Source organism: Solea senegalensis, linkage group LG14 (assembly GCF_019176455.1).
Source record: "Solea senegalensis isolate Sse05_10M linkage group LG14, IFAPA_SoseM_1, whole genome shotgun sequence".
NCBI lineage: Eukaryota > Metazoa > Chordata > Actinopteri > Pleuronectiformes > Soleidae > Solea > Solea senegalensis.
This window is the reverse complement of record NC_058034.1, coordinates 6,678,749-6,704,204: the sequence shown is the minus strand read 5'-3', so window position 1 is coordinate 6,704,204 and position 25,456 is coordinate 6,678,749. Positions and strand designations below refer to the sequence as shown.

General features: G+C 39.0%; 1 protein-coding gene across 4 annotated transcripts; it reads right to left on the bottom strand.

Annotated features, from left to right (window-relative positions):
- Window positions 1–486: 486 nt before the first annotated feature.
- Window positions 487–24,393, bottom strand: eps15 (epidermal growth factor receptor pathway substrate 15). 4 transcript variants are annotated; one of them, XM_044043673.1, is made up of 25 exons: window positions 24,311–24,393; window positions 20,291–20,332; window positions 19,547–19,636; window positions 19,399–19,446; window positions 19,199–19,294; window positions 19,025–19,087; window positions 18,572–18,697; window positions 17,868–17,927; window positions 17,258–17,542; window positions 16,849–16,994; window positions 15,141–15,297; window positions 14,193–14,275; window positions 12,089–12,161; window positions 10,830–10,991; window positions 10,539–10,736; window positions 9,994–10,410; window positions 9,663–9,737; window positions 8,947–9,100; window positions 8,693–8,743; window positions 8,171–8,574; window positions 7,427–7,496; window positions 7,226–7,296; window positions 6,456–6,591; window positions 5,277–5,482; window positions 487–1,776 (listed from the first exon to the last, which is right to left on the bottom strand). In XM_044043673.1, exons 1-25 carry the CDS (start codon window positions 24,362–24,364, stop codon window positions 1,636–1,638), a joined length of 3,408 nt encoding a protein of 1,135 aa, XP_043899608.1. In that variant the 5' UTR covers window positions 24,365–24,393; the 3' UTR covers window positions 487–1,635. The 4 variants fall into 4 exon arrangements, with proteins under 4 accessions (XP_043899608.1, XP_043899609.1, XP_043899610.1 ...); XM_044043674.1 differs by having other exon boundaries at window positions 7,427–7,493; XM_044043675.1 differs by lacking the exon at window positions 24,311–24,393 and adding an exon at window positions 23,075–23,356.
- Between the last annotated feature and the right edge of the window lie 1,063 nt (window positions 24,394–25,456).

Below are 25,456 nucleotides of genomic sequence, written 5' to 3'. Positions count from 1 at the left end.
AATCACCGCAGCCTAACTGCCGTGTGGGTGGGTGCTCACAGGTATAAGGCACGGCAGCACGGCAGCACGACGGGAGCCTTCATTCTCACTACACCAGCAGCTCTTTTGCAAGTTAAATCCACCGAGGCACAAGACAAGAAAGGGCTCCAACAAGAACACCGACACTTGTCAATGTTTACCGACTTGGTGTGACATTGTTGGTGAGGATAACTTCTTTCTTAAAAAACTAAAAAAAAGGTACTGAGGTTTCACTGAGGAAGACACAGCTTTGTCTGAAACTGACCTTCAGCCTTCTAACAGTCAGGATTAACACTGCTATGAACAATATTCATTTAATGTGTGCGTAAAGGGAGCAGGTAGAGTCGGTATACTATCTGTTCAATACATATACATTCATCAGTAAGAACCAAGTTTTAATTATATAATTCTGTTATTGTCCAAAATTACATTTCAAAAAAGCCACTTTTTTATTTTTTATAAAACTTCTCAGAAACCTCAGATCCATTATTGAACTCCAAATCTGCCTCTAATCAGAACAATTACGTTGTGCAATCGATCGCCTTAAAAACAAAAACAAAGTCTTAATGCAAATGAATATGTAATTATAATGCGTATAATGTTATGGCTGTAGCTTCACTCCTTAAAAAAATAAACTCTAACACAGACGGAACAAACGCAGGACAAACTGTGGCAGCTCTGATGGGCTGGTTCCATTTTTTTAGTAACATTTTGGACTGAGAGGACTGATTTAACAATGCAGACATGAATGAGTTCACCCTGTCATAAAATAAGAAATGATGAATAATCTCACAGGCTCAAAATCTCAAAAAAACTCGGCAGTGAATGACTGAATGTCCATCATCAACTAATACAACAATCGCTAAATAAATCTCTAAATAATCTCTATGATTTAATAGTGGGTAGTGAGATTAGTCAGTGGCCATTTTAGTCTTGTTTTTAATAAATTACATTCTGGAGAGTTAATGTGGCATTTGGTGTTAAAGTCAACAGAGCATGGTGACCTTAAAAGGACCAGTGGTGAAATTATGTTTCATTTGACAGTGATTGATGAAATAATTATACTTATTTTTCCTATACAATCACCTAATTGTGCGTAGTGTTGTTTTTCCTTAACCCCGAAATGAACCTTTAATATTTATATCAGGAGTCAAACTGAGTTTTGATATTAACTGGGGTCGACATAAGTTCTCGGGGCGAGGTTGCCACATTTTACACACTGCACTTTTAAGATTTGGTAATCTCTAAACTCATGTTCACTGCATTTGAGCTCAACAATCCATCCTTCCTTGGTCCTCTCCTCCGAACGTAAATCACAGAAACTAACAGAATGAAAAGAGCAAACATGTAACTGTGATGCCAGTGCACAGTGAACACAGTCTCACATGGGGGAGGGCGGTGACGAGAGTTGTTTTTGTTTTTTTTGATTTTATTCTAAGATAGTCTCTTCATGGGGCCAGCCGGTGTCGCTGAGTCAAGTCCTTTTCAGTCCCCTCTTTGCTTTGGTGCTTTCTGGGCTGGACCAGGCTGTGCTGTGCTGTGCCAGGCCAGTGGAGGAGAGGAGAGGAGAGAGGAGAGAGGAAGGGGATAGTGGGTTTCGGGGAGGGGACAAGTCTCTCAGGAAAGTTCAGACTTGCTAAGCGCGATGGCCAACTCCAGGTCCTCCTGCTCCTGCTGGGTGAGCCTCGCAAGCCGCTCCTTTTCCTCCCGCTCACTCTCGCGCTTTGCCCACTCTATCATGTCTTCCTCTGTGGGATACTGCTCCATGAATAAAGAACACACACACACACACACACACACACACACACACACACACACAGACAGACAGACAGGGAAAGAGAAAACAAAGATGCAAAGAAAAGGAGACGCACAAACACAAACACATGTAGTTAACACATTCTTAAAGGTGAACATTGTTGCCTGTTGATAAACACACAACACAACTCCTAACAACAACACAATACACACCAACACCACACAGCATCATGAGAAAACTGACTGTTATAGACTACATAAAAATCAAAATATCAGTACTGAATGTGTGTGTCTCTATTATGAGAGCTTTAGTCCATAATGTATGATGTACATTTAGCCAGAAAATGATATGAAAGGTGTTTTTGTTTCTAAATGTTGTTGTTTGGTGGTTTTAAGTTTATTTCCTGCCTCCAGCCAGAGAAAATTTCCCCTCCAATGACTTACTGCTTATTCTTAGAATATACTGATACAGCCATGATAGCCAGGAAGTGGTTAAAAAAGGTTATTTACAGTTTTATATATATATATATATATATATATATATATATATATACATATATATATATGCTGCTATTATCTGCAAGTTTCAGCCCAACTGCTGAAATGTTAATTAACTTTAATACAATTTCTATTTTTGTTAAAAAATCCTCTGTCTCCAATGGGACATTTTGTTGGGCCAATGAAGGAGAAACTATGGTTTTAATTAACACTTATTTGTTGTTAATAAACAAGTCAGTGATTCATCACCGTGACCCCACAGTTAAAATTAAATGTAAAACAAAAACAACCACCACAAAGAACCGATCAAAATCAGTCTCCACAAGATGATCATAAATCACAAGCTTCAGAAAGATCACAACACCATGAAGAAGGGAAATGGTTAAACATTACACAGAGGACAGCAGTGTCAAAAAGTCTGATTTTGTCAGTGAATGACAGACAGAGGCATCATAGTGTGAATAAACCCATGCAAAAGAAAAGCCAGCAACACCAACAACATTCACTAGCAGGTGATTTCAGGACGTTCAGAACATGCACAGTGACGACACGCAGGAAACGGAATATCAACTACAAAACATGCTCTCATGATGATCTCTGAAACATGAATGTGTGAAATGAGACATTAGTGAAACACTAGGCCGCAGAAATTAGACTTTACTAATCCTGAATTCTGTTTGTTATCTGGTCACACTACAGTTAGTGAACAGATTTAACAGGATTTAGTATCCATTTGATGCAAATTCTCTAAATTTATATTGCACGTTCCTACTCTCCATGTAGACGATTGTTTCATTAATAGAAGATAAACATAAACACATGTACATGTCAATTTAGACATGACACATGTCTTACACTAATCTTTCATGAGAAATAAAATCATTTTGAAGTTGCAAAGATTTCACAACTGCAAAAAAACTGTAGCAGGTTGAAGGGTAACAGCAGTCTTATGGAAATAATCTATAATCGAGATAATCTAAGATGCAGTCACAATTTAAATTAAGATAAGATAAATGAAGTGAAAATGAAGATCTGGTTCTTTAAAGCTCAAGCATTTGCAGTGAATGATGTCATGGATGCACATAGAAGCCAGAGATGATGCCCTTGATTCAACTCTTTATTCAACTTCTTTGACAGAGGTGTAAAGACACATAGACACACACACACACACAAACACACACGCACACACACCATTTCTCCATACATTACACACTGCTGACCAGACAAAAGCTGAATGAACGGTAAATAAAGTAGTGAATGGATGAACAGCAGGATGATAGAGGAAATGCATGGATAAATCATTGTGTATGTGTGTGTATGTGAAGAGAAAAATAAAAAAAAAACAAAATGAATTGCAAAGGCAGTGGGATGAGTCAATGAGAGCCAGCCAATTACACATTCAGTTAATGCATGCAGGTCTTGTATCGGTGGGTACATGCAGGTGCAGGTGCAGGTGCAGGTGGAGTCATGTGAAGGTAGATGCACGAGACTCAACTCTGTCTTAATTTTGAGTAATCCATCCCAAATCCTCAGTGTGTATATCTGTGCAACGTTACAGACGGAAGAGCTAAGAGGATTTTAAAATGGCTGAAATTTCCAAGTGGCGTCTTTCATATTTCGAATGTGTCCTTGGAGTTTATAAAACAACTGTTGCTTCAAGAAACGTCTAGAATTGGCTCAGATTCCTCAGTTCCCTACCAATACTGATATCAGCCTGATCCAGTTCTTTGTTTCTTTTAAACAAATTAACTGTTAATTAACACTGTTAATTGGACATCTCTACTGGTCGTAACCTCAGATCGACCCATGATCTGAACTTCCATTTTGAAGCGTCCAGAATCACAATTTGGTCAGTGCTATATTGGGGTTTTGCAACTGGAAGCGTCCCCGGCAATCAGATTCCTGTTGGACGATTCCAGCTGTCAATCACACTGGTGTCCACTAATATGACTTAACGTATCTTCTATTTTCTCATTTACAAAACAATTTTAAAAACTATTTAGGCTTTACAGATCGTATCTGATTACAGTTTTCTCTTTTGCCAATATCCAATACAGGTACTTAGGTACTTTGTCCATACTTTGGTGTCAACTCTGCATTTCTAGAAACTTCAAGTTTTGAGCTGAAAAAGAGGGTTATCAACTAATCTGCAGTCTCTAACGTTAACTGAGGAGATACTGATCAATAAAACAAGGAGTTAACACCAATGGGAATGTAAAATTCACCTAAGTCGCAAGTTCAGTGTTAAAAGGTGCATAAAATGTGGGGGAAAAAGACTATTTCAATAGAATATTTAGGACTAAAGCACAGCCTCTCATGCACAGGATGTAGTGTCCGTGTTCCAACTTGAGATAAAAGCCAAATACAAGCAGCCTCTCGTCTCTCCATTCACTGCCAACCAGTATGAGGGACTAGGTATCGTAAGTATAGATGTGTGTAATTATCTTTTACCAAAACATATATTTCTGATATACTTATGCAAATATAATTGCTATGCTGACAATTCTGTACATTTCTTTATAAATTAAGACAAGTGCAACCTCAAAGGTTTAAATTAAGTGCAACCAAACAATGTGTGTGTGTGTGAATCAGTAACAAAAAAAATATTTTAAGCATACAGAGAAGGCAGAGAAATGAAGCATTCATGACTAAGAGCTACAATATACACCAGCAGCAGTGAGGATGCAAGAGAAAACAAACTAAAAAAAATGCATCAGCTTTGTTGAAGTAAACAAAGTTCCAACTAAACAAAAAAATGTAGAATCAAGAAACTGTGTTTACTTTATGATACTTCACAACAGTAGATTAGTTCACTTCTTAGAGAGTAAAAAAAAAACTGGCAGTGGATGGAGCGATTCGTAAAGCTGGCTTGTTTTGCTTGGTGGTTGTAACTTCACTGAACATTAGATGTGTTTTTTTTTGTTAGCAGGAAATAACACAAAAAGAGGGGACGTCTATTCAGAGTCAGGTGAAGGTGAGGAAGAGGGCGAGAGGGAGGTGCTCACTTTGTCAAAGCTGGCAAATCGGTCAGCTTCCCGTACGTTGTGACGAGGAGGGGAGGAAGGGGCAAAGGGGTCAGCTAAAGGATCCTTGGCAGGCAGGGAAGGCGAGGAGGAAGAGGAGGAGAAGTCTCCCGACGACTGTGGGTGGAATTGCCCACGTCGATGGAAGGAGTCGGAGGACTCTGTTCTGGAAATGGTTGATTTCTTGCCTGGACAGGTGAAGAAACAAAAATCAGGGACACAGAGGGTCAGACCTACACAGTCAGGTTCTATTTCAACTAAATCACAAGGTTAAAACAGCTCAGAAACATCAGATAGCAACAAAGATAACCACGGTAGACATAAATGATTAAGACCTACAGCATTTTTATCATGTTTAAAAATGTATTACTTGTAATTCACAACTGGTTTTAAGTCAAGCAGCTCTTACCTGTCCATCTTTATTCTAAATGAATGGAATTCAAATTGATTCTGTGACACAGAGAACCAGCAGAATTATTTCTCACAATATTTCAGCAGCTTCAGCTTCATTTGTTTATTCTACTTCGTGACCAAGTGACTGATCCACAGTCTTTTTTACCTGAGTCACATTTTATTCCAGTTTTGTTTATTTGCATACGCCACACATCTATCAGGTGTTTTCAAAAGTGCGACACCGACCAACTCTTTCTCCTCCTCCGGGAAACGAGGAAACACAGCCATAGATTTGAAGAAGCCATCAAAGCTTCTGTGTGTGTTTGTGTGTGATTGACTTTATTGACAATGAACCTACAGAAGAGAAGTGACTGGGCTATAAAACACCAATAAACCTTTCAAGGTGACGTCAGCAGCTGCCAGTAAAACCACAGCTAATGATGTCGTTAGTGCTCAGAGTTACTGTTGATACAGCTGTGTAATTAAAACCAGTGTTGCTTGTCATTTTATTTTCATATGCATTCATTCAACCACCCACACCGAGCAATGGCACAAAATAATGAATAATGTCCTCATAAGTTATATGAGGACATTTCCTCGCGTGGTGTGTTCCCACGACACTGTTAAAAAAGCAAACTCGCTCCATTCACAGATCATGTGAAGGAGACAAATACCAGAAGTGACACACAAAAACGGAAGTCAGACCCTGAGTTACTTCTGCATTCAGAAATCAAGTCAACAATCATATAAAACACATAAAGTGCTGACCTGGAGGTGGAGGGGGAGGTCTAGTTGGCGTACCCGTTTTGGGGGGCAGGGCAGGCGGCACATCCGGGTTCGCAGACTGACCGTCTTCCTGGAATAGGTTCTTGTTGTTGATGCCAAATTGGTCAGGAGCGTTTGACTGGAACAGCAAATCAAAGGCACATTTGTCAAAAGACAAAAAAAACCAAAACACATTGCCACTGTACATTGAAGCAAGAATCACAGCAGTGGTGAGAATACTGTGTTTACAATGCAATTATATACAGTGACATAGCATTTTAACACATAATAACATGCTGAACAAAAAATGTGATGTAGAGCTGAATGATTTCGGGAGAACAATTTGTGACATCATGTTTTACAGCAGAGCTTCAGTTCAATATTTATAGAAATGTGATGAAGCATCACCACATGACATCATCGAAATATTAACTATTCTAATTCAATATAGAGAACTTAAAGAAATAAACTGTTTGCAACATATATATGCTGACAAAGACTGTTATACATACAATTAAAAATATGTCAAATAATTTCAGCCTTAAGTGCAATTTACTAAGTTTTAAATTGTGACTGTGAAAATGATTACTTAATATGCATTATAATAAAGCAGAACAGTTCATGTTTGACAGCTGTCCAACATTTTACTTATTATACATAACATATTGTGACATAATGTGTCTATGTGGCAAATTAAATTCACTGTAAGGCAACCATTTCTATTTTCATTTACACACTGGAGCGGAGAACGGAATAAAAAATCTCAAATCTACCTTTGCCAAGGCACTGAAATCTGCAAAGCCCCCTCCAAATGATTCATTACCAAACACAGCAGCAAATGGATCTGAAACATACGAGCACAAATTAGCAACACAGACAGAAACTGTGTATGCTGTATACTGTGTGACAAAAACAACAAAAACAGTCGCAGTAACCTCTGGTTCCAGAGGATGGCGCTATGCTACATGTCACACCTGGATCTGAGTTGACGTTCACTGTTGTACCACCTGGAGCAAAAGGGTCGTTGGCTGCTACAGGGTCCTGCTAAAAACAGCACATCATCATCATACAGAAATAAAACAAATACTACTGCAGTGGTATTAATATTACAATAACATAAATATGTAATTTAAAAGCTAATATTAACTTTGTGTACCATTCAAGTGGTTACATTTTAATGATACAGTGCCAATGAGGATTATTTGTATTGTACCAGCTAAAAATCTCTCATCCCCCTTTTTCAGGTGTGTGGTGATGGTGCACTCATTAAATCATAATTATGAATATTATATTCACTGTCTACCAATAGACCCTCAATAAACCTGAAGACATTCATTTAAAAACATACGTTTACATTAAACACTTTATTTAGATCGTTAAAATTATTTTGTCTGTCTGGTTTTATTTCAAAATGTAAGGCTATGTATGGCTGACTGCATTGTTTATGACAAACCTCCTTCAAACTTATTCACAACGTGCAATAATTGTTTTATTGTATTATCTTTTTTTCTTGATTTGCAGCCGCTGTGCTTTAACTCTGAGCCTTTCTAGCCTTATTCTCTTGTTACTGCATTTGTTATTGCACCAAACCACCAAAATAAATTCCTTGTATGTAAGAGGTTCCTTAATAATCCAGATTCTTATTCTGATGTTAATAACTTTCCAAATAATTTGGGTGTGGGTACATTGTGACTAGGATTTACGGGAGAACTCCTCACCGCTGCCAGAGCAGAGCTGACTGGTGAACAGCTAAATGGATCTGTTGCTCTGTCCTGTGAACCAAAAGGATCTGCCTCCGCTATGGCGTTAACTTTGCCTCCAAATGGGTCAGACTCTGCCATGTCGTTCCCCGTGGTGATGAAGGGATCCTTGGCTGCCGGTGCTGAACTGGTGGGTTTGGAGATGAAGGGATCGGAGCCGTCTGCCGGTGCCGGTGCAGGTGCTGCATCATTTAGCTTTGCTGCAAACAAGTCTGGTTCTGGCATTCCAGTCGTGGCACCAAACAGGTCAGAGGAGGCAGCGAAAGGGTCCTCAGTGGAAAAGGGGGCACTGGGAGCCTGTGTGAAGAAAGAGTCTGCAGCAAAGGGATCTGTCCCTTTAAATGGATCTCCTCCAAATGGATCTGAACAGGAACATTAGACAATTAAAAACCAATGAATTATGGACGAATGTAAGTGTTTGAAGTTCTTTTTACATGAAAAGATGTTTAGTTTATCTGTACACCACATCAGAGCATTTACCTGCTACATCTGCTAATGCTTTCCCAAATGGATCATCCTTGAATGGATCATCTATAAAAAAGGGAAACAGTCTTCAATTCAAGGCTTTCAGCACCAAGCAGTGATTTTACACAAACATTCCAAATCAAACTGGGTATATGAAAATGTAAATGGAACCATGTAAATGGCATGTTTTACCTTTTAAGATACAACAATTAGGTCCATTTAAAAGGACAAGGTCTTTTGAATTAATAAATAAATATGTAGGGACTTACGGTCAGTAAAGGGGTCTGAATGGAAAAAGTCCATCTCAGGGAGTGGGGGGGGTTTGGTCTGTGGCGGCATGGGACCAACTGGTGACGAGGAGGGTGTGGTGGTTTCTGGAGACTCTGGAGGCTCCTGTTTGTTCTCTTGATCTGATGACGGGACCTGTTCAACAGTGACAGACTTTTGTTTGGACACTGAAGTGATCCGTCTTCTTTCTGTCTTTATGATATCGTTCATATTTCTGTCTAAATATAGTATATTAAACTGTTTTTTGCATTTAAGACCGTCTACATAGCTCTATTTTTCCTTTGTGTGTTGTGAATGAATTAACACTACATAAGAAGCCATTAGTCAACAATGCCAAAGCGATGTCACGGGCAGTTTTCAGAACATTTTTATGAAAGCACATATGAATGGCCAGAAAGAAATGTCAACTAAGAACAAAGAGGAAGAATGGATGAAGTAGCAGCAAGAAATAGCAAGAAATGAGCACAGTGAGGAGAAGCCCTGTGATAAGACTGTCGACAGACTCCAGCGTGCATTGGCTTCTGCTCTGTTGCTGACCCTCACTTGATATGTTAATGACAGCTGATGGATTGTGTAAAATTGGCTTAATTAAATTGTCTGGCCAAATTAAGCAAAAGACAATCCACAGAAACTTAAATATCTGGAAAAAAAAAAAAAATGTAAACACATTTAAACTTGGATAAAACAGGGTTTTTACCTTTGTTGCACTCTCATCAGACGATTTTGCTGCATCATCTGTCATTTCTGAGGAGACATCGTGGCTACTGTGTTCCTAAAATCCCAGGAGGAAAAGAATAAACAAATATTTATTTTATGTACATATGATACAACTCTCACAAAACGGGGAAAAGCACATGTAAATTAAGTCTGCCGTCCCGTCATACTTGGTGAGTGCTTAACTTTGAAATTGTCACAATGTCAGAGTCATCTATGAAAACAACAAGACTGCATTATTATAGTGGGATGTTACTCTGGTTTCATTCCATTTATGAAAGGGTTGACAACAAAGGCAGGTGTGTATTAATTACCCTCACTGTGTTGTCCCTTGGCTTAGCAAAGGCTGACATACTACTGTACATATCAGTGGAGGCCAGACTTATATAGAGATCATCCAAGGCATCCGGTTCTGGCTTTTCCTCCTCTGCAGTATTTGGACTCTCATCCTCCTCCTCTTCCTCTTTGCTCTCATCCACTTCTTTCTCTGTCTGATCTAAATGTTCTTTCTGAAGACTGTAGACAGCAGCTGTCTTTGTCTCCTTCAGCTCTTTAGGATGGTCCTCCTGGAAGAGGTCCTGTTGGAAAGGGTCTCCCTGGTGAAGCTCTGCTGGAGTGCCTGTTGATCCGTTGACCATGACAGGAGAACTGTCCTCTAAAGCTCTCTTCCAGCTGAGCTGGGCAGTCACTGACCTTTCCTCTACTTGAAGGTCGCTCAGTTTCTGTTGAACCTAAAAACCCCAGTGAGATTTGAGGGTTTTGTGTAGAGAGGATAAGCAAGGGCACGATGAAACTCAGTTGATACTTTCTGTGCAGAATGGAATATTAATGAGCTTGGCACAAATGCAAACAAACCAACCTGTGCAACTTGTTTGAAAGAGTCACGCACTGAATCTTGCAAAGGTGTGAGCTGCTCCTGAGCGGACTGGACTTTATCCTGTAGTCTTCTGCTCTCCTCCTGCAAAGCAAGGAGCTCCTCTCTGGCCTGGACAAGCTCTTCCTCAAACTGACATATCCTCTGTTCCTGCTCCTCGTGCTCCGACTGCAGTGATGAGATCTGTGACAGTCATACATTTTGTGTATAAGCTGGTATTTATATGAATCATTTGTACAACTTTACTGTAAATTGAATAAATAAAGAAAAACCAACCAATTGTGTCTCTTGAGTAGTCTGTTGTCGAATGTGAGTCAGCTGCTCCTCCAGGGAGCTCTTCTGTTGGTCCAGCTCGTCCAGGGTATCCTGGACTTTCTGACGCTGACTCTGAAGCCGCTGCAGCTCCCCACTCTCTTTCGCAACCTCATCTTGTAAGTCCTACAGAGATAAAAGCAAAGCAAAAACATACAAAAGACATGTTTGTGGGAACTTCCTCAGACATGAGTCAGAGAAGACTGGTGGCTAACTTATTCAAATGAAGTGCAAGTCAGTTTGTTGTTTTCTATCGGTTTAAAGTGCATTCCCGAGGACACTAGAAGTGTAGTTTGACAGCTAATCAAGTCAGTGGCTGCAATTTAATATGCAATTTCCTCCAGTGAAATCCTCAAAGTTAATATTTTCACAAATTCACAAACACAAATTGTGGCAAGACCAAATTTGTGCACGGTATAGTAATTTTGTCTAAACATTTCCATAACACTTAATAAGATGATATCATATTATTTGTTAACTGAATTCCAACTTCATTAATGCAGTTCAATAATCCTTAAATAAAAGATGGAAAAAAGTCAGCACATTTAATTGGTGGCCCCAAAAATGTAACTTTTGACAAACACTGCAGAAGATGTCGTGGTTATGACATGTCTTGAGTTAATGGAGAATCGTGACTACCAAAGCATCTGATGTCAAGGAAAACATTAAAAAAAAACAAACAATGGAGTATAAATAGCCAAAGGTAAGTGAGGCTACTCTGCAGTGCAGCTAAGAAATTCTACTAAATCAGCATGAGACTCCCTTGAGCCCAGCACCCACACACTGTTACCAGACTAAATTCACATGAGCAGAACAGACTCACGTCTCCCAAAATAGAGCCCATTTATCAGGCTCAGAGGAGTCAGACAGAATTACTCAAGAACAGCAGCCTCAGGGACAGTAACTTTGTTTCTGAAAAAGCTTCTCAAACTGCTCAGATCAATTATCTATACCAACAATGTGGAGTATGTTTCCATTATATTCATCAATGTAAAAGAACTGCTAAAGTACTTATGACTCTTACCACCATCTGTTTCGTCTGACCTGCTTTTTTTAAGGCAGCACAATGCATGTATTGAAAGCAGGTGCAGTGTTAGCCCTAGAATGTTTTTTTTCCAGCAGCCTGTGTCGATCAAATCAAAATAGTTTAAAATTAAATGGCCTAATCATCATTGTAGACAATTAATTATCATAATCTGCAGCTTTTGGTGTTGATGACCTACCTGCACTTCACCACTGCGTTGTCTGATGGCCTCCTCGTTCTCCTTGATCTCCTGTTCCACAGTGCTCTTCTCTCTGGGGGTCCAGCAAAACAGACAGGAGTATTTAGCAACCAAGGACAGAGACGGAAGAGCCGACACTCTGAGCCCACCCAACCAGCTCTCAAATGAACCTTCTTCCCCCTGCCCCTGCACGACCACTATCTCTTCTCCTTGGACAAACATGATATCCTGAAGTCGCCACTCCACTGTAATGTAGAGCTATTTCAATGCCTGCAGCGACAGCAGGTGAGTATGTGTGTGAGATTGCGATACAAAGAGAGCCAGCATGTGTGAGACTGGGCTTCAGATATACTGCACTGTGAGCGGTATGAAGGTGGGTAGAAAAACTGAGCAAGTGCTTGCTCAGTAAAATGTGTGGCAGATGAAGAGTCAGAAGGAAATGGCCACCTTGAGGATGGAGGATCTTTGGAGGATACAAGTGAGGGCGCGGGGTCTGCCTTGAGCGTGCAGGAGGCAGGAGACTCACCAATTCACTTACGGTGGATCCTCCAGAGTTCGTCCTGCATCGTTCATACATGAGCTTACATGGACGTTTGTGTTCATACATGAAGCCCCCTGCAAAACCTCCAGAGATTGTCTGAAGCTCAGTGCATGTCTGAAAGCAGTCTGTGAGGCTGATAACCCAGTGCCAACATTTACAAATTCAACTTTTAATATTTCTGTTTTATTTCTGAAAGACAGCATTTGTGCAAACAAAATGGTTAAAATCTTAAAGAAAACTCAAATTACAATACTCATACTCATCTTTTATGAATAAATAAATACCATTTTCCTTTGCCACCCATTTCATGGCAGAAATGTTTTTTTTTTATATTATGTTGCTCCACTCTTAAGTCAAAACATACAATTATCTTTTTAATATTATATCCTGCTTGAGCAATTTCTACAGTTAATTTAAGCCAAGTATGACTTTAGATCTCTTACCCACTCTCATCACCAATATCCTCAGCTTGAGCAGAACATTGCTGCCATCGTTTGAAACAATGCAAACAACAAATGTGCATCATCTTCCCTCTTCATCTTATACTTGCATCTGCTTTAATTTTTCTTCTCTATCTTCTCTGCTACCAACAGCTGCCATCGAGCATGTGTGGGTGTGAAAACACAGAGGGTAGAGGAGGTCGGCCTCTTTTTCACTTCTCACTCACAACTCCCATGAATACAGAGGCTAAAGCTACAGTTATATTGAACCGTAAAAACAAATTCTGACAACCACTACATAGTGAAACTGAGACTACCCCTAAAAGGTATACAAAAAGTATTTGCATCGAAATGCCTGAATGAAACTACTCAAGGCTGAAAAAGAAGAACGGAAATGGAACATCTGTTTCTCATGTATTTAAGTGTTTTTGTTGTGTTTAAAAAGGTGTAAAGCAAAACAGGTGCATTCTATTATTTGCAGATTTCTGTTTTACTGACATTGTGAACGTGTTGTTCAAAGAAAGTCGAAGCGAATGAGAGTACTGCAATTTTAAGTGCTGAGTAGATACCAGTATGTAGAATTTATTTGGGAAGCTCAAACCAACTGTGTAAATCTGTGTGTTTTAGGATGACATTCTATTCCAATCATCAGTAACCTTCCATCCACAGTTCACTTTATAAAACGTGTGTTTATAAAAGTGCTAAATAAAAGTATTACTATTATTCTCATTCTTCTCACTAGTACCATTATAAATGCATTGACTGTTTAAAGGAAACACTGCCTCCTGGTGGCCAGATGAGGATATAGGGACGCTGTCCAGCCATTTTCTCTGACCGCAGACTCTCATAGGAGGAGTCCTATGTTTTTACACTGAAACTTCACAGGGCATAAATTGATGTGATTTATATATATATATATATTTTTTTTTTAAAAATCAAGAACAGATTAAAAAACATTTGACCTCAAACTAAACCTGAATCTTTGAGCTTGGGTCGTCTAAGTCATATTGGCTTTTAGACATAAAAAGAGTAATAAGTGGACAGAATACAAATAAAGGGCATCTTTTAGCTACCATAATCAGGACCAATATCATTATAAAGTGATTATGAAAACAAGGGTTACCGTTGTAGTTCAACGATCTCATTACTGAGAGAGTCCAGCTCCTTAATGGCTGAGAAATCGGCTGCCAGGTTTGCCAAATTGTTCTGGAGAAGAAGCAAGGAAGGCAAGAGGACAATTCCACACATTACCACATGTAATACACAAATATAATGGTGAACTACCTCTATTCTGGACTAAGAGTTACCTATCATCATAAATGGAAAGTATCAACACGTAGCTGGAGAGAATAGCAAAGTTTTGTGTTAGTGTGAAATCCTCCATGGTTAGGATAGTACATAACATTGAGAAAGAAACGTCACAGCACAAATAAATGAAGATCAGAGCTCCAGTATACTATCAGCTTCATGAAACTAAACTTGGAGTGTCTCCACTTTATAAAATAAATCAATCTAATCCATAGGACTAATTATGTAGACAACTCATAAAAGTGAAATTATTATTCAGATTAGTTAAAAGTGAAGGCTGTTACAAGTACTTATATGTACAAACATTAAGTTAGTAAACTAATACACACTCACTATATAGTAGTTTGAAACAAACTAATGCAAAATGCAACACAGAGCAACTAAGCGCATAGAAAGGAAAAGACACAGCTGCACATAGTCGTGCACATATCAATTGAATCTGTAATCACTAATCAAACTGATTTACTGTAAATACGCAACTACAATGTGAACAAGCGATATAAAGCTGCAGCTTTCAGTACATGCAGTTATTCTTTCACTTACTGAGCTTCATCATGTAACTATTGTCACAACTATAACTAGATTTTTCATTCTAAATAAGATAATCAATGTCAATATTTAGGGATGAATCGTTACAGACTCTGTTTATCATATTTCTAAGGATACACTGAGTTCCTGTATCATCACAAACATCATGTTTGATGGAAAAAAGGATCCAGGCATAATTATTGTTTACAGATTTCAATGCACGGAGCCACTTCACCTGTTTAATGTTTTGTCTGTCGGATGGAGGGATCATCTCCGGTGTGAGGCTCTGTGGAGGGTCCAGGCCTTTGGCCAGCTTCTGATTGATGAGATGAAGCGCCAGGGCAAATTGTTCTCTGGTCAGTTTACCAATGTCGCCAATGTCACAAAGTTCCCTGTGTGAATAGAAACCAGACACATAACAGACAAATGTTACATAACAGAATAACGTACGCCTCAGGCAGACTGTTTTTGACAGCCTGATTGATCAGCATGTTCTGTAATGACAAAAGCCAATACACAGGAAAGTCACAACAGGACAGAAGCTAATCAGCCATGTGGAGATAAAAATCTACTGTATATGTCGTGATATTGTACTAGTTGGATGTTATGACATGCATTGTAATGTTATCACAACTGCTGTTATCTATCCATCACTAAGCACACACAGTTTCAGTCATCAAACAGCAGATTTCTAGTCATGCTGCCTGCAAAGTTTATGTTGTGGAAAAGGGATTTAAGTCTAGTTCCTTGTAAATCTATATTTCACATCTTGTGGAAATGGTTCTTCAAAATACAATATACAAAACGCTTTTACAAGTTTTAAACTCATAGTTGCATAGCTTGCATATAGCCCCGTTAAGCCCCCTCACATGTAGCAACCACCCTTTGTATCGTGACATCTGTTTTCTGAAATGTCAGTATTTATTGGGTTTCAAAAGGTTGGTATATTAAATGTTAAGCGAGACATACTACTGACATCAACACAGACAAAATGGCTTCAGGAGTCCACACCCAAGAAAGCTAAACAAGTTACCATCATTATCTTGGAACAGTTTAGTCATTTTAAAACAAACAAACATAATCAAAGATAAATTAACACATTCGAGAAATAAATACAATGCTGGGAAAAAGTCTCAGGTCACCTATCACATTCTGTGATCAGTGGCAATTGGATTAGAATGATGTGACTGAAAGTTGGTCTTATATATTAACAAGCTGTCAACACATACATGTGTCTTGGCATAATAGACATTTTTCACAGCATGAAATAGGACAAACACAGGTTTAACCAATAACATTAATTAGGGTTCCAGTACAGTTTTAAGAGAGCCAGGGTCATGTTATTGTTCAAGTGTAAATCCGCAAAAGCTGCTGCAATTTTTTTAACTACATACGTTTCCCATTTTTTCTAAATGCGTTCCAATTAAGTGATTGAGAAATAATTGTCCTGTATGATCACTATAGCATTGCTCTAACAACAAATCTAATGGTGACATGGGACATTTGCACAGTACTGACAAACCATGGCAAAATAATATTCAAATCTTCCACAAATCAACCTATACCAGCTATTTTCTTTCTTTTTTCTTTTTTAATCACATGACTGGTCCATTCTTTCATTTCTAGGACTATGGTTGATTTCCGATATCCGAGTGTAGTCCTCAAGGATGAGATGAACATGGCCATACCACTGAAAATAATGCTTTTGATAAGTAGTGTACCTGTAACATTCCTTTTCTAAAAACAATCTCAGGAACCGTGGTAGCATCTTACCAAGTCATCTACTCAAATATCTAAGAACTTTACTCCAAAAGGCTCAAACAAGCATACATTTCCATAGAATTGCAGTAAGTAAATAAAATGAATTTGACAATACTACAGCATATGTAAAACCAAAAGTAAAAATGTCAAGTCAGTATCTACTGAAATAGACAGTTTCTTACCAGATGCGTGCAAGTGTAGCAGAGGGCAGCCCAGTCTTGAGGAAGATATCTCTGACCTCCGGTCCAGACACCAGCCCATCCATGTCACTGTCTGTCTTGTTGAAGAGGTCATCATATTTGGCTTTGTCTGCTGGTGACACCACCCACTGCACAGACAAAACAACATATTCATCATCTCCCACTGTGTTTACTGCTTATCTACATTTGAAGTTTAAAACGTACAAAGTGAAATAATCCTCACTCAAACTAAAAAATGTTCTTACCTTCACACTGCCCATCTTGCTCTTTTGAAAAACACACTGAACTAGCCATTTTGAAATCATTTCAAATATGTGTGGTTGTAGTAAAATAAAACATCCAAAAGCTTTCTGGGTACTACACGCGCTGGAGGGACGGGTCTTTTACTCACAGAAGCAGCTGCTGGTGCTGGTGCTGGGACAGAAGCTGGGACAGGAGCTGGGACTGGAACTGCGACTGGAACTGGGACAGGAGCTGGGGCGGATTTAGGAGGGTGGGGCATGGTCTTAGAGCCAGCATGGGAGGAGCGACTGTCTTTGACAGAAGGGGGCGAGGGTAACAGGGGCATCACAGGAGGCACGGAGGGTTTTTTCCTCTTCGAAGGTGGAACCAGGGGAGGAGGCAGGGACATGGGAACAGGCTCCCCTTCCAAAGCTCTGTACACCAAATACATGGCCTGGGAAAGGGCAACAAAATTCAGTGATGAAAAAATTTTTACCAATCAACAATCTTGTAGTTACTCAGTTCTCACACTCGCTCCACAATGTTGACAGCCTGTAATTACATCAGAGATTGAACATTTCAACCACAGTTTTTTAAGACATAAACAAAATGGGTGAAATGGGTAAATTAACTTAAATGTATTCTTTTAATCTATTCCTAGAGTACAATCATTCTGTTCCTGATCATTCTGACCAGGAAAAACAGTTAGATAACAGTAGATAATATATGCAACTTTGCCATAAAAACTTTTCTATCTGATATATAGACTCATTTCTTACCACAGAAAATTCATCTCTATCCAACATGCCATCTCTGTCGAGGTCACTGAGCTCCCACACCTTGAACACAGAAACATATTATTGTGAAAAACAAATCATCACAGAACTGTGACATAACTAAATGGGTCCCTGAAAGTGCCAAATCACTACCTACTTTCACTTCCACAAAGATTTTTATTTTCTACCAAACCGATTTTTGCTTTCACAACCAACTCCTTTCACAACCCCTGCATTGTGTAATTTCATTTGTTGTAATTTGGCTTTCATATGATGTTTTGTGTAATTGTGCACATACAATTTCAAGTAACATTATTCAAGTTATTTTAAAAGACAACTGCACACATTTTTATTTTCATTAGCACAAGAGTTCTGTCCTGTATTATTTTGCCACTGTTTTGTTTTTTTAAATGGATTATAGTCAAATATGGATGGATGGAAAATTGTCCTGTCAGTATCGAATTACCCAGGCAGGCATAGTTAGAGCAGCCTCTGCATCTGTTGGGTCCTTGCTGGGTCCTAACGTGCTCTATTAGCATATTGTGGCAGGCTCATGAGATGAGAGATGAGAAGTAAAGGGTTGCTAATTGTGTAACTTTCACAAATTGCACTATGTCATACACTTTAGGATCACAGGGTGAAACAGACATGCATGAGACTGACACCTCCTTCAGGACAGCAATTTATTACATGCCAGGGGAACATACCCTGCCAAGTATATCCACTGGGAGTTTGGAGTTGAGCAGGACAGGCTTAACCCTGTCACCCGTTAGCATCCCTCCTACTGGACCCAGACTTTCAAAGATGGAATCAAACTTCATCTTCTCCTCGGCCTGAAAAGAGAAAAACAGACATCAAATTAATAGAGGCAGAAGAATCTAATTCATAGTGCTCCTTGTGCAGTTACCTTAAGACATTTTCAAATAAAAACATTTGTGCAAGCACAGAACAGAAATGCGTTTCTACAAAGTTCAAGAGACAAGAGTCAGGCCTGTCAGCTGTGAAAATAACTTTGTTTCCTCTTTGTGTGTGCGCAAGTCTCATATAGCACACGTTAGGTGCATTCAAGGATTTAAGTCTTTTTCTGTTGTGATTGTTTGTGGTAAATTAAAAATAATCATAGGTGACTTGGATAAACTATGATAGAAAGAGAATCTTACCTTAACAACCCATGGCATGTCACCACCCACACTTCCTGCCAACAGCGGGCTGCTAGTATCGTGCTGTTAATTTAAAAACAAGTGCATCACATACTGTAGTGCATCACAAATTAAACAGAAGTAACATTTAAACCCTAACCCTACAGTACGGAGAGTCTGTAGCTGCAAACTTACAAATTTGGGAGGAGGAACAGCCACGTTAAGGCTCTTGAGTGCCACCTCCAGGCCATTTTGAGCACAGGCTACCAACCGTAATGCTATGAAGAATTGCTGAGGGGAGATCAGATGGTGTGTTATGCAAAAATGTTGATCACATACAAAGCATGCATATAAAAGAGCCAATTCATGATATCACTCCATACTGTTTTCTCTACCTGTTTGGTAAGAGAACCTTTACGTTCAGAGTCTGCCAAATCCCATATCTAAGAAGACAAACACAGGATACATATTTATTACCAATAAAATAAAAAGTAGAGACAACAGTAAAATGTTGCTTCTGTGATGATGCCAGAGTTTTTTCACCTTCCCCAGGACCAGGTCAGCCAAGCCCGACCTCTTCAGGAACAGAGCTGCATCTGCTGCCGTCACCCGCCCACTGCCTGATGGGTCAACCTTTACACATACAAATATTACACACAGTCAGTCAGAGCCTCCTCAGACATCAGTTAGACAGTTGTGCTGCTATCAAAGTCCAAGTACAGGCTACACTGTCTGAGCTGGCAGATGCATTATCCTTAATTCTAAAAATTGAAAACTAGGAAGTCCTGTGGTCACTTCAATCGATTTTGTTAATAAACCAAAGCTAGTTCCTCAGCAGTCTGTTAGTTTGATATTGTATCGGACGGATACTAGTGCTCTTTCATGAGGCACACAGTGAGCTCCCCTGACATGGAAAGGGAAACATTATTAATTCATAGAGTTACTTCCATGCTGGTCACAGACATTTGAACTGGTAGCAGAGAAGAGACAACACTGCTCACTGCAAAACATGTCTGGTTACCTGTTCAAAATAATACCAGGTGTATATTGGGTTACATAAATGGCAGTACAAATAGTCAGAAGCATTACAGTATGCACAAATTTGCTCTTGTCATAATTTATACTGTGAACTGGGTCATGATGGTTAGCCATCTTTTAAAAGTGAGTCTTCATATAAAAAGTTTGGGAAAAGCTGTTCACAACATTCTTTAAAAGCTAGTAATGGTCGGAGCTCAATAAAAATGTTTTTTTTTAATTTTTTAATTTTTGAAAATACAAATTTCATACCTGTCTGTAATATTTGTCGTAGATAGGATTTCCACTGGACAGCTGTTGAGAAAGACAAGAACCTTACTTTAAAATCAGTTGGATTTAACAGCCGTTTTATAGAGAAAAAAATGCAAAATGCTGCATATGTGTTATACATGTTTATGCAAGATCATCAACTCCTTATGGATAAAATCTACAACTACCATTTTCAGTGATGTTGAATCAACAGGTGTTTTCCTAGGTTCAGTAATGGAGCAAAGAACCCAGAAAATATTCATTGAAAAATCCGAGAACCAAAAAAAAAACACTCAACCCTTCGAAATAGTTGACAATTTACATAGTAATCTAATAATTGATTCATCAAATAATCACTGCAGCCCTAATTGATATCATTATGTCAGAGTAAGTATTAATTAATTAATCCATTCATTTTTCAATTCAATTCACAATTCACAACTTCCCAGAGCTTCAGAATAAATGCTAATCCTGACCAATCAACAGCCAGACTTAACAATATGTTCATTCACACTTAGGTAAAGCAGAAAATAGGAAATTACATTTGAAGGGTGGTTCATTATAGCTTGATAAATACAAACTCATTAATCATTTAAATTATTGGTGATAAGATTTGGTCAATCAGCTCATTTTATTGATGGTATTTGAAAATAACTACTATATCTGTGCCACCTAGCAAAGCTTTACAGGTTTTCTGCAGTAGTGCAGTAACTTGTATACACCATACACTGCACTAGTATGAGCCGGGATGATCCAGAAGGTTTCTGCTAAAGACTTAAGTCAGCTGATTTCAGGATACAAGCTTCACTTCTCAAGACTAATGTCCATAATTACATACTAACAGCAGGGTATCACTACACAACAATGACTTTGCTTTGTGATATATTTCCAAATGTGTGGTTTAAAGCAGAAGTCATAATCGTTGGAGAGGTAGCGGGGTCTCACTATTAAAAGATTAAAAATGTCAGATCCTTCTATATTAATTATTAATCACAGGAAAAAGTGTTCATCCGGGTATCTTTTCAGCACTGCAGCCAGGCTGGCAGAGAGTTATAGTTCTATTGAACCTCTTTCCAATAGAAATGACTTTCATAAATAAAGTTGTCAGAATCAAACAAAACAAAAAACTCCCTTTCAACCAGCAGCACATCAGCCACCTTGGCGTAACTGTAACACTGGATTTATATCCACATTGTTTCTCCTTGACATTACCTGGTCTCTCCCCCTCTATTTACGTTCTCCCCACTCCTCTTCTTTTAACCCAACAACAGATGGCTGCCCACCCGAGGTCCAGTTTTGTCAAAGGTTTCATCCTGTTAAGGTTTTTCCTCTTGCTCATTGTGGGAAATGTTGAGATTCTCTAACATTGTAAGGTATCCACTTTCCACCATACTATATATGATTATGTTTGTTGCATTTTAATGTATGTCTGTCATATCCTGCATTAACGACCCAAATGTCCTTGGTTAATACATTTGTCCACTGCTTAACTGAACAGGAAAAGAATCCCCCATTTCCTCTATCATGCAGCTGAAACTGAGACCCAGCAATTGTGCTAACAGATCAACAGTCCCAGCAAAGTACAAAGGGAGTTGGGAGTAATTATTTGGACTGAATCAACTAGGGAGTGGCCATTTAACCAAGTGGAAAAACTGTCTTTGAATTTGTCTTGGGACATCCAAATATACCATCTACTGCAAAACAAAAGCAAGTAAAGTGTAAAGCTCTTTAAGGACATTTTAAAGACTCACAAGTTGACTCATAAGAAAAACACAGCCTGTGGTCTGCTTGATAATTAACAGCTTAGTCAACTGCCATTTTACAACAAGATAACCATTTAGACACACTTATCGTTCTCTGACCAATACAACTTTTCTGTGACACACAATAGTGTGCCTGGAACCATTGGTAGCTGTAACACTGTGGTCATTGTACTGGTGATCCTTTAACTGGACACTATGAAGAAAAACACCCAAGTCAGACGGCCAATATAATACTGCAGCAGACACTATGATACAATTCAGGCCAGTCGAGTTTGTTTTGGAAACGTCAACCATCTAATACCACAGCAATTAAAACACACTAATGTTGCTCACTGCCAAAGCGTGGGTGATTGAAATTATGGAATTATGGAGAAAATATGTAGTTCGCCTGCAAATCACCATTATTTTGATTAATGAACCAGTTGATTGTTTTATCAATTCAAGGTTTCTTTGTTTCATCAATGTAACATATTCAAATTTCAATCTGTTTTTACCAGCCCACAAAATGACCCAAATTTTTATTATGCTGCAATATATTAATAAATAGTAGCCATATGTTTAGCGACTTCATCAATCTTCAGTTAATACGTTTAGATATTTTAAAAGGTTAAGTGTGTACAAATTAGAGACATTAAGTGTGAAACTAGAGACTGCAACAGACGACCCATGAGCTCACACTTCCTTTTCCCAAGTATGTTAGTGAACTAAAGTGGCCTTTGCATGCCAAAATGTTGTGGTTCTGCTTCATTTATGACAAGCTTCCACTTCAAGATGTGAAATGCAAGCTCTCGCTGGTTTAAACTTTCAGACATCCAGCAAATGGGGGGCAACTTTCCGTGTACTGCTACAGCCGGTCCCAAGCCCAGATACATGGGAGGGATGTATAAAGAAGGACATTCGGTGTAAAACCTCAAAATCAAATGTGGATCAGTGAAAGAGGACACAAAGAATACGGTAAAATGGAGGCAGATGATCCACAGTGGAGACTCCTATAGGGAGAAGCCGAAACAAAGAGGAAGAATACCTTTACAGTTTGAGAATTTTTAGTCATGTGAGAGAGGTACAGATGTCAAAGTTGCTGGGTGACAGGCAGCTTTTGTCTGTTGATACAGGAAACAGTAGCTCAGGTAACAAGTCAGGCACTACAGCCCACTTCATAGTTGCGGGCATTAATCTGTTTGCAGTGCAAAATAATCACATCCCTACATAAATTCCAGTATTCAATGCATGAGATGATGAGATTGATTTCTCCTCTGTGAAAGTTGAAGTAACTGGTTTAATGTGGATTTCAACTTCATAAATGAAACAACACTTCACAAATCATTAGTAAGATATTCAAAGCAAATACCTGTTTATGATGGTTTTTGCAATGGAGAAACCATTATAGGAGAAGAAAAAAAGACACTTGAATATATTGCGATAATTATTGTTGAACTATTGCACAGCCCTAGATCAACGTAGCCCAAGACTGACATTTTGTGACAGGAGATGCGACTGGTGGATCATCATACTCACTTCCTCTTACTGGTTGCAAAAGAACAGCCTTAAGTTTATCACACCCGTTTTGTTAAAATTGTGAGTACAAAACAAACTCAGGGGCTAACAGGCTAACAGTGTAAGTTCGGTCCACTTCACAAAGGTCATGAACAACAGTCGTTACAGTCTGTTTGCTTCTAATTATAATCTTCAACAGCTTGGTTAATCGATCAAAACATACACTCAGCTGCACAAGCAGCTACAAAACCATGTAAAGTGGGCCATGTTGTTGAGGTGTCCAAAATGTGAAACTGTTTGTAAAGGAAATCCATATTTGAAACGGTTGAATCAGGAGAGACATGACATGTCAATGCACATCATATATAAACACATCTAACAGCAAAACTAGCAGCGGGAGAAGCGAAATGCGGCAACGCGAGACGTAAATGCACACACCCCACAGCCTAAACGAAGCCAAGAGAGGCCGAAATGTTTATCTCCAGTTTGATAATGCGGCTCTAAAACACTCCAGCAATGCACACAAACTAGCTGTTAGCTAGCACGCTAGCTAGCTACGCCCTTACGCAGTCCCCAAAGAGATTAGGCAGAAACTTTTCCCAGTCACAGCAGGACTTAACTTCGCCCCAAAGAGCGGCGAGGATCGAGATAAGACTCTCTTTCTACCAGTCCTGTTCCGCTAATACTGTAACTGTCTCCGAGCAGTAGGGGACAGTGATCGGAAAAGGTTTGCAGTCGTTAGAGTTGAGTTGTAAGACTGTGTTACCTGAGTAAGAGACAGAGTGGCAGCCATAGTGTTTCTGTTTCCCACTGCTTTCATACTGCGCTGCTGCCAGACACAGACAGAGGCCGCTAGAAAACATGGTACTGGATCTCCACGACACCGGGATCACTGTCATATGCCTATGATCAATGATCAGAGTGGGCTGCGGCCCTCTAACGGACGTTGGTGGTACTGCAGGTGGACCACAGGGGGTAAAAGAAAATATAAGTAAACAGTGAGGAACAAATAAAATAAAGATCAAATATGATAATCTAACCTTTCATATTTAGTGCACAACTGAAAAACCCCAGCAAAAGCCTAAAAGAGCACACACAATTTTAATTACATATCATTAATAAAATTAGGTAAATTAGACACTCAATAGACCATAGGTGTGAATGTGAGAGTGAATGGTTGTCTCTATGTGTGACCATGCGATGAACTGGCGAACTGCCCAGGTTGTACCCTACCTATCGCCCTATGTCAGCTGAGATTGGCACAGCATCCTCGCGACTCTCCTGTGGAGGGAGGATAAGGTGGCAGAAAATGGATGGATGAATCATCATGTAAAGTACACAGCAGGACATCATATTCTATCAGTTGTATTTGAATGCATATATGAAATACCACCTGTTCTTGATTAGGGGAAAACTTAAACCAGCTCTCACAAACAATAGAGGGATATAGTTCCATAAACTAGCAGAGAGCACATACAAGCAGAGAGATACAAAAGAAAAAGAAAAGAAAAAAACAGAATTTAGAACAAATATCAAGAAAGGATGTGGTTCTGTGGAACAGCTGCACAGAGGAATTAAAATGAACCACTTCACTTTTCAAACTTAAAAAAGACATTTAAAACTTCTTGCTATTAATAGATATTAAGACAGAGTAACATTTTGTCTGGAGATAAATGTATTTTTCTTGTTTGTATTGTATTTTTCTTGTGCTGCTTTTAATGTATAACAATGTGGGTTTAATATGTGTCAACACAAATGTATGCATTTATTTGTGTATACCTGTGACTGAAATAAACTAACAAACCGACTAAATTCACAGGTGCAAATAGTCAAATGGATAATGGCTGAGTTCAGGGTGCAAGCCAGTACAATGTCACACTGTCAGAATCAGGGAATACAGAATACAGGGAAT

Bases quoted from the DNA above. Each gene is read 5' to 3' on its own strand.
- eps15 (XM_044043673.1), bottom strand. From the start codon at position 24,364: ATGAAAGCAGTGGGAAACAGAAACACTATGGCTGCCACTCTGTCTCTT. The intron at 19,088-19,198 runs GTAAGTTTGCAG...TTAAATTAACAG, and splicing joins CTGTTCCTCCTCCCAAATTT to CACGATACTAGCAGCCCGCT. The intron at 1,777-5,276 runs GTGAGCACCTCC...TTCATGGAGCAG, and splicing joins GATTTGCCAGCTTTGACAAA to TATCCCACAGAGGAAGACAT.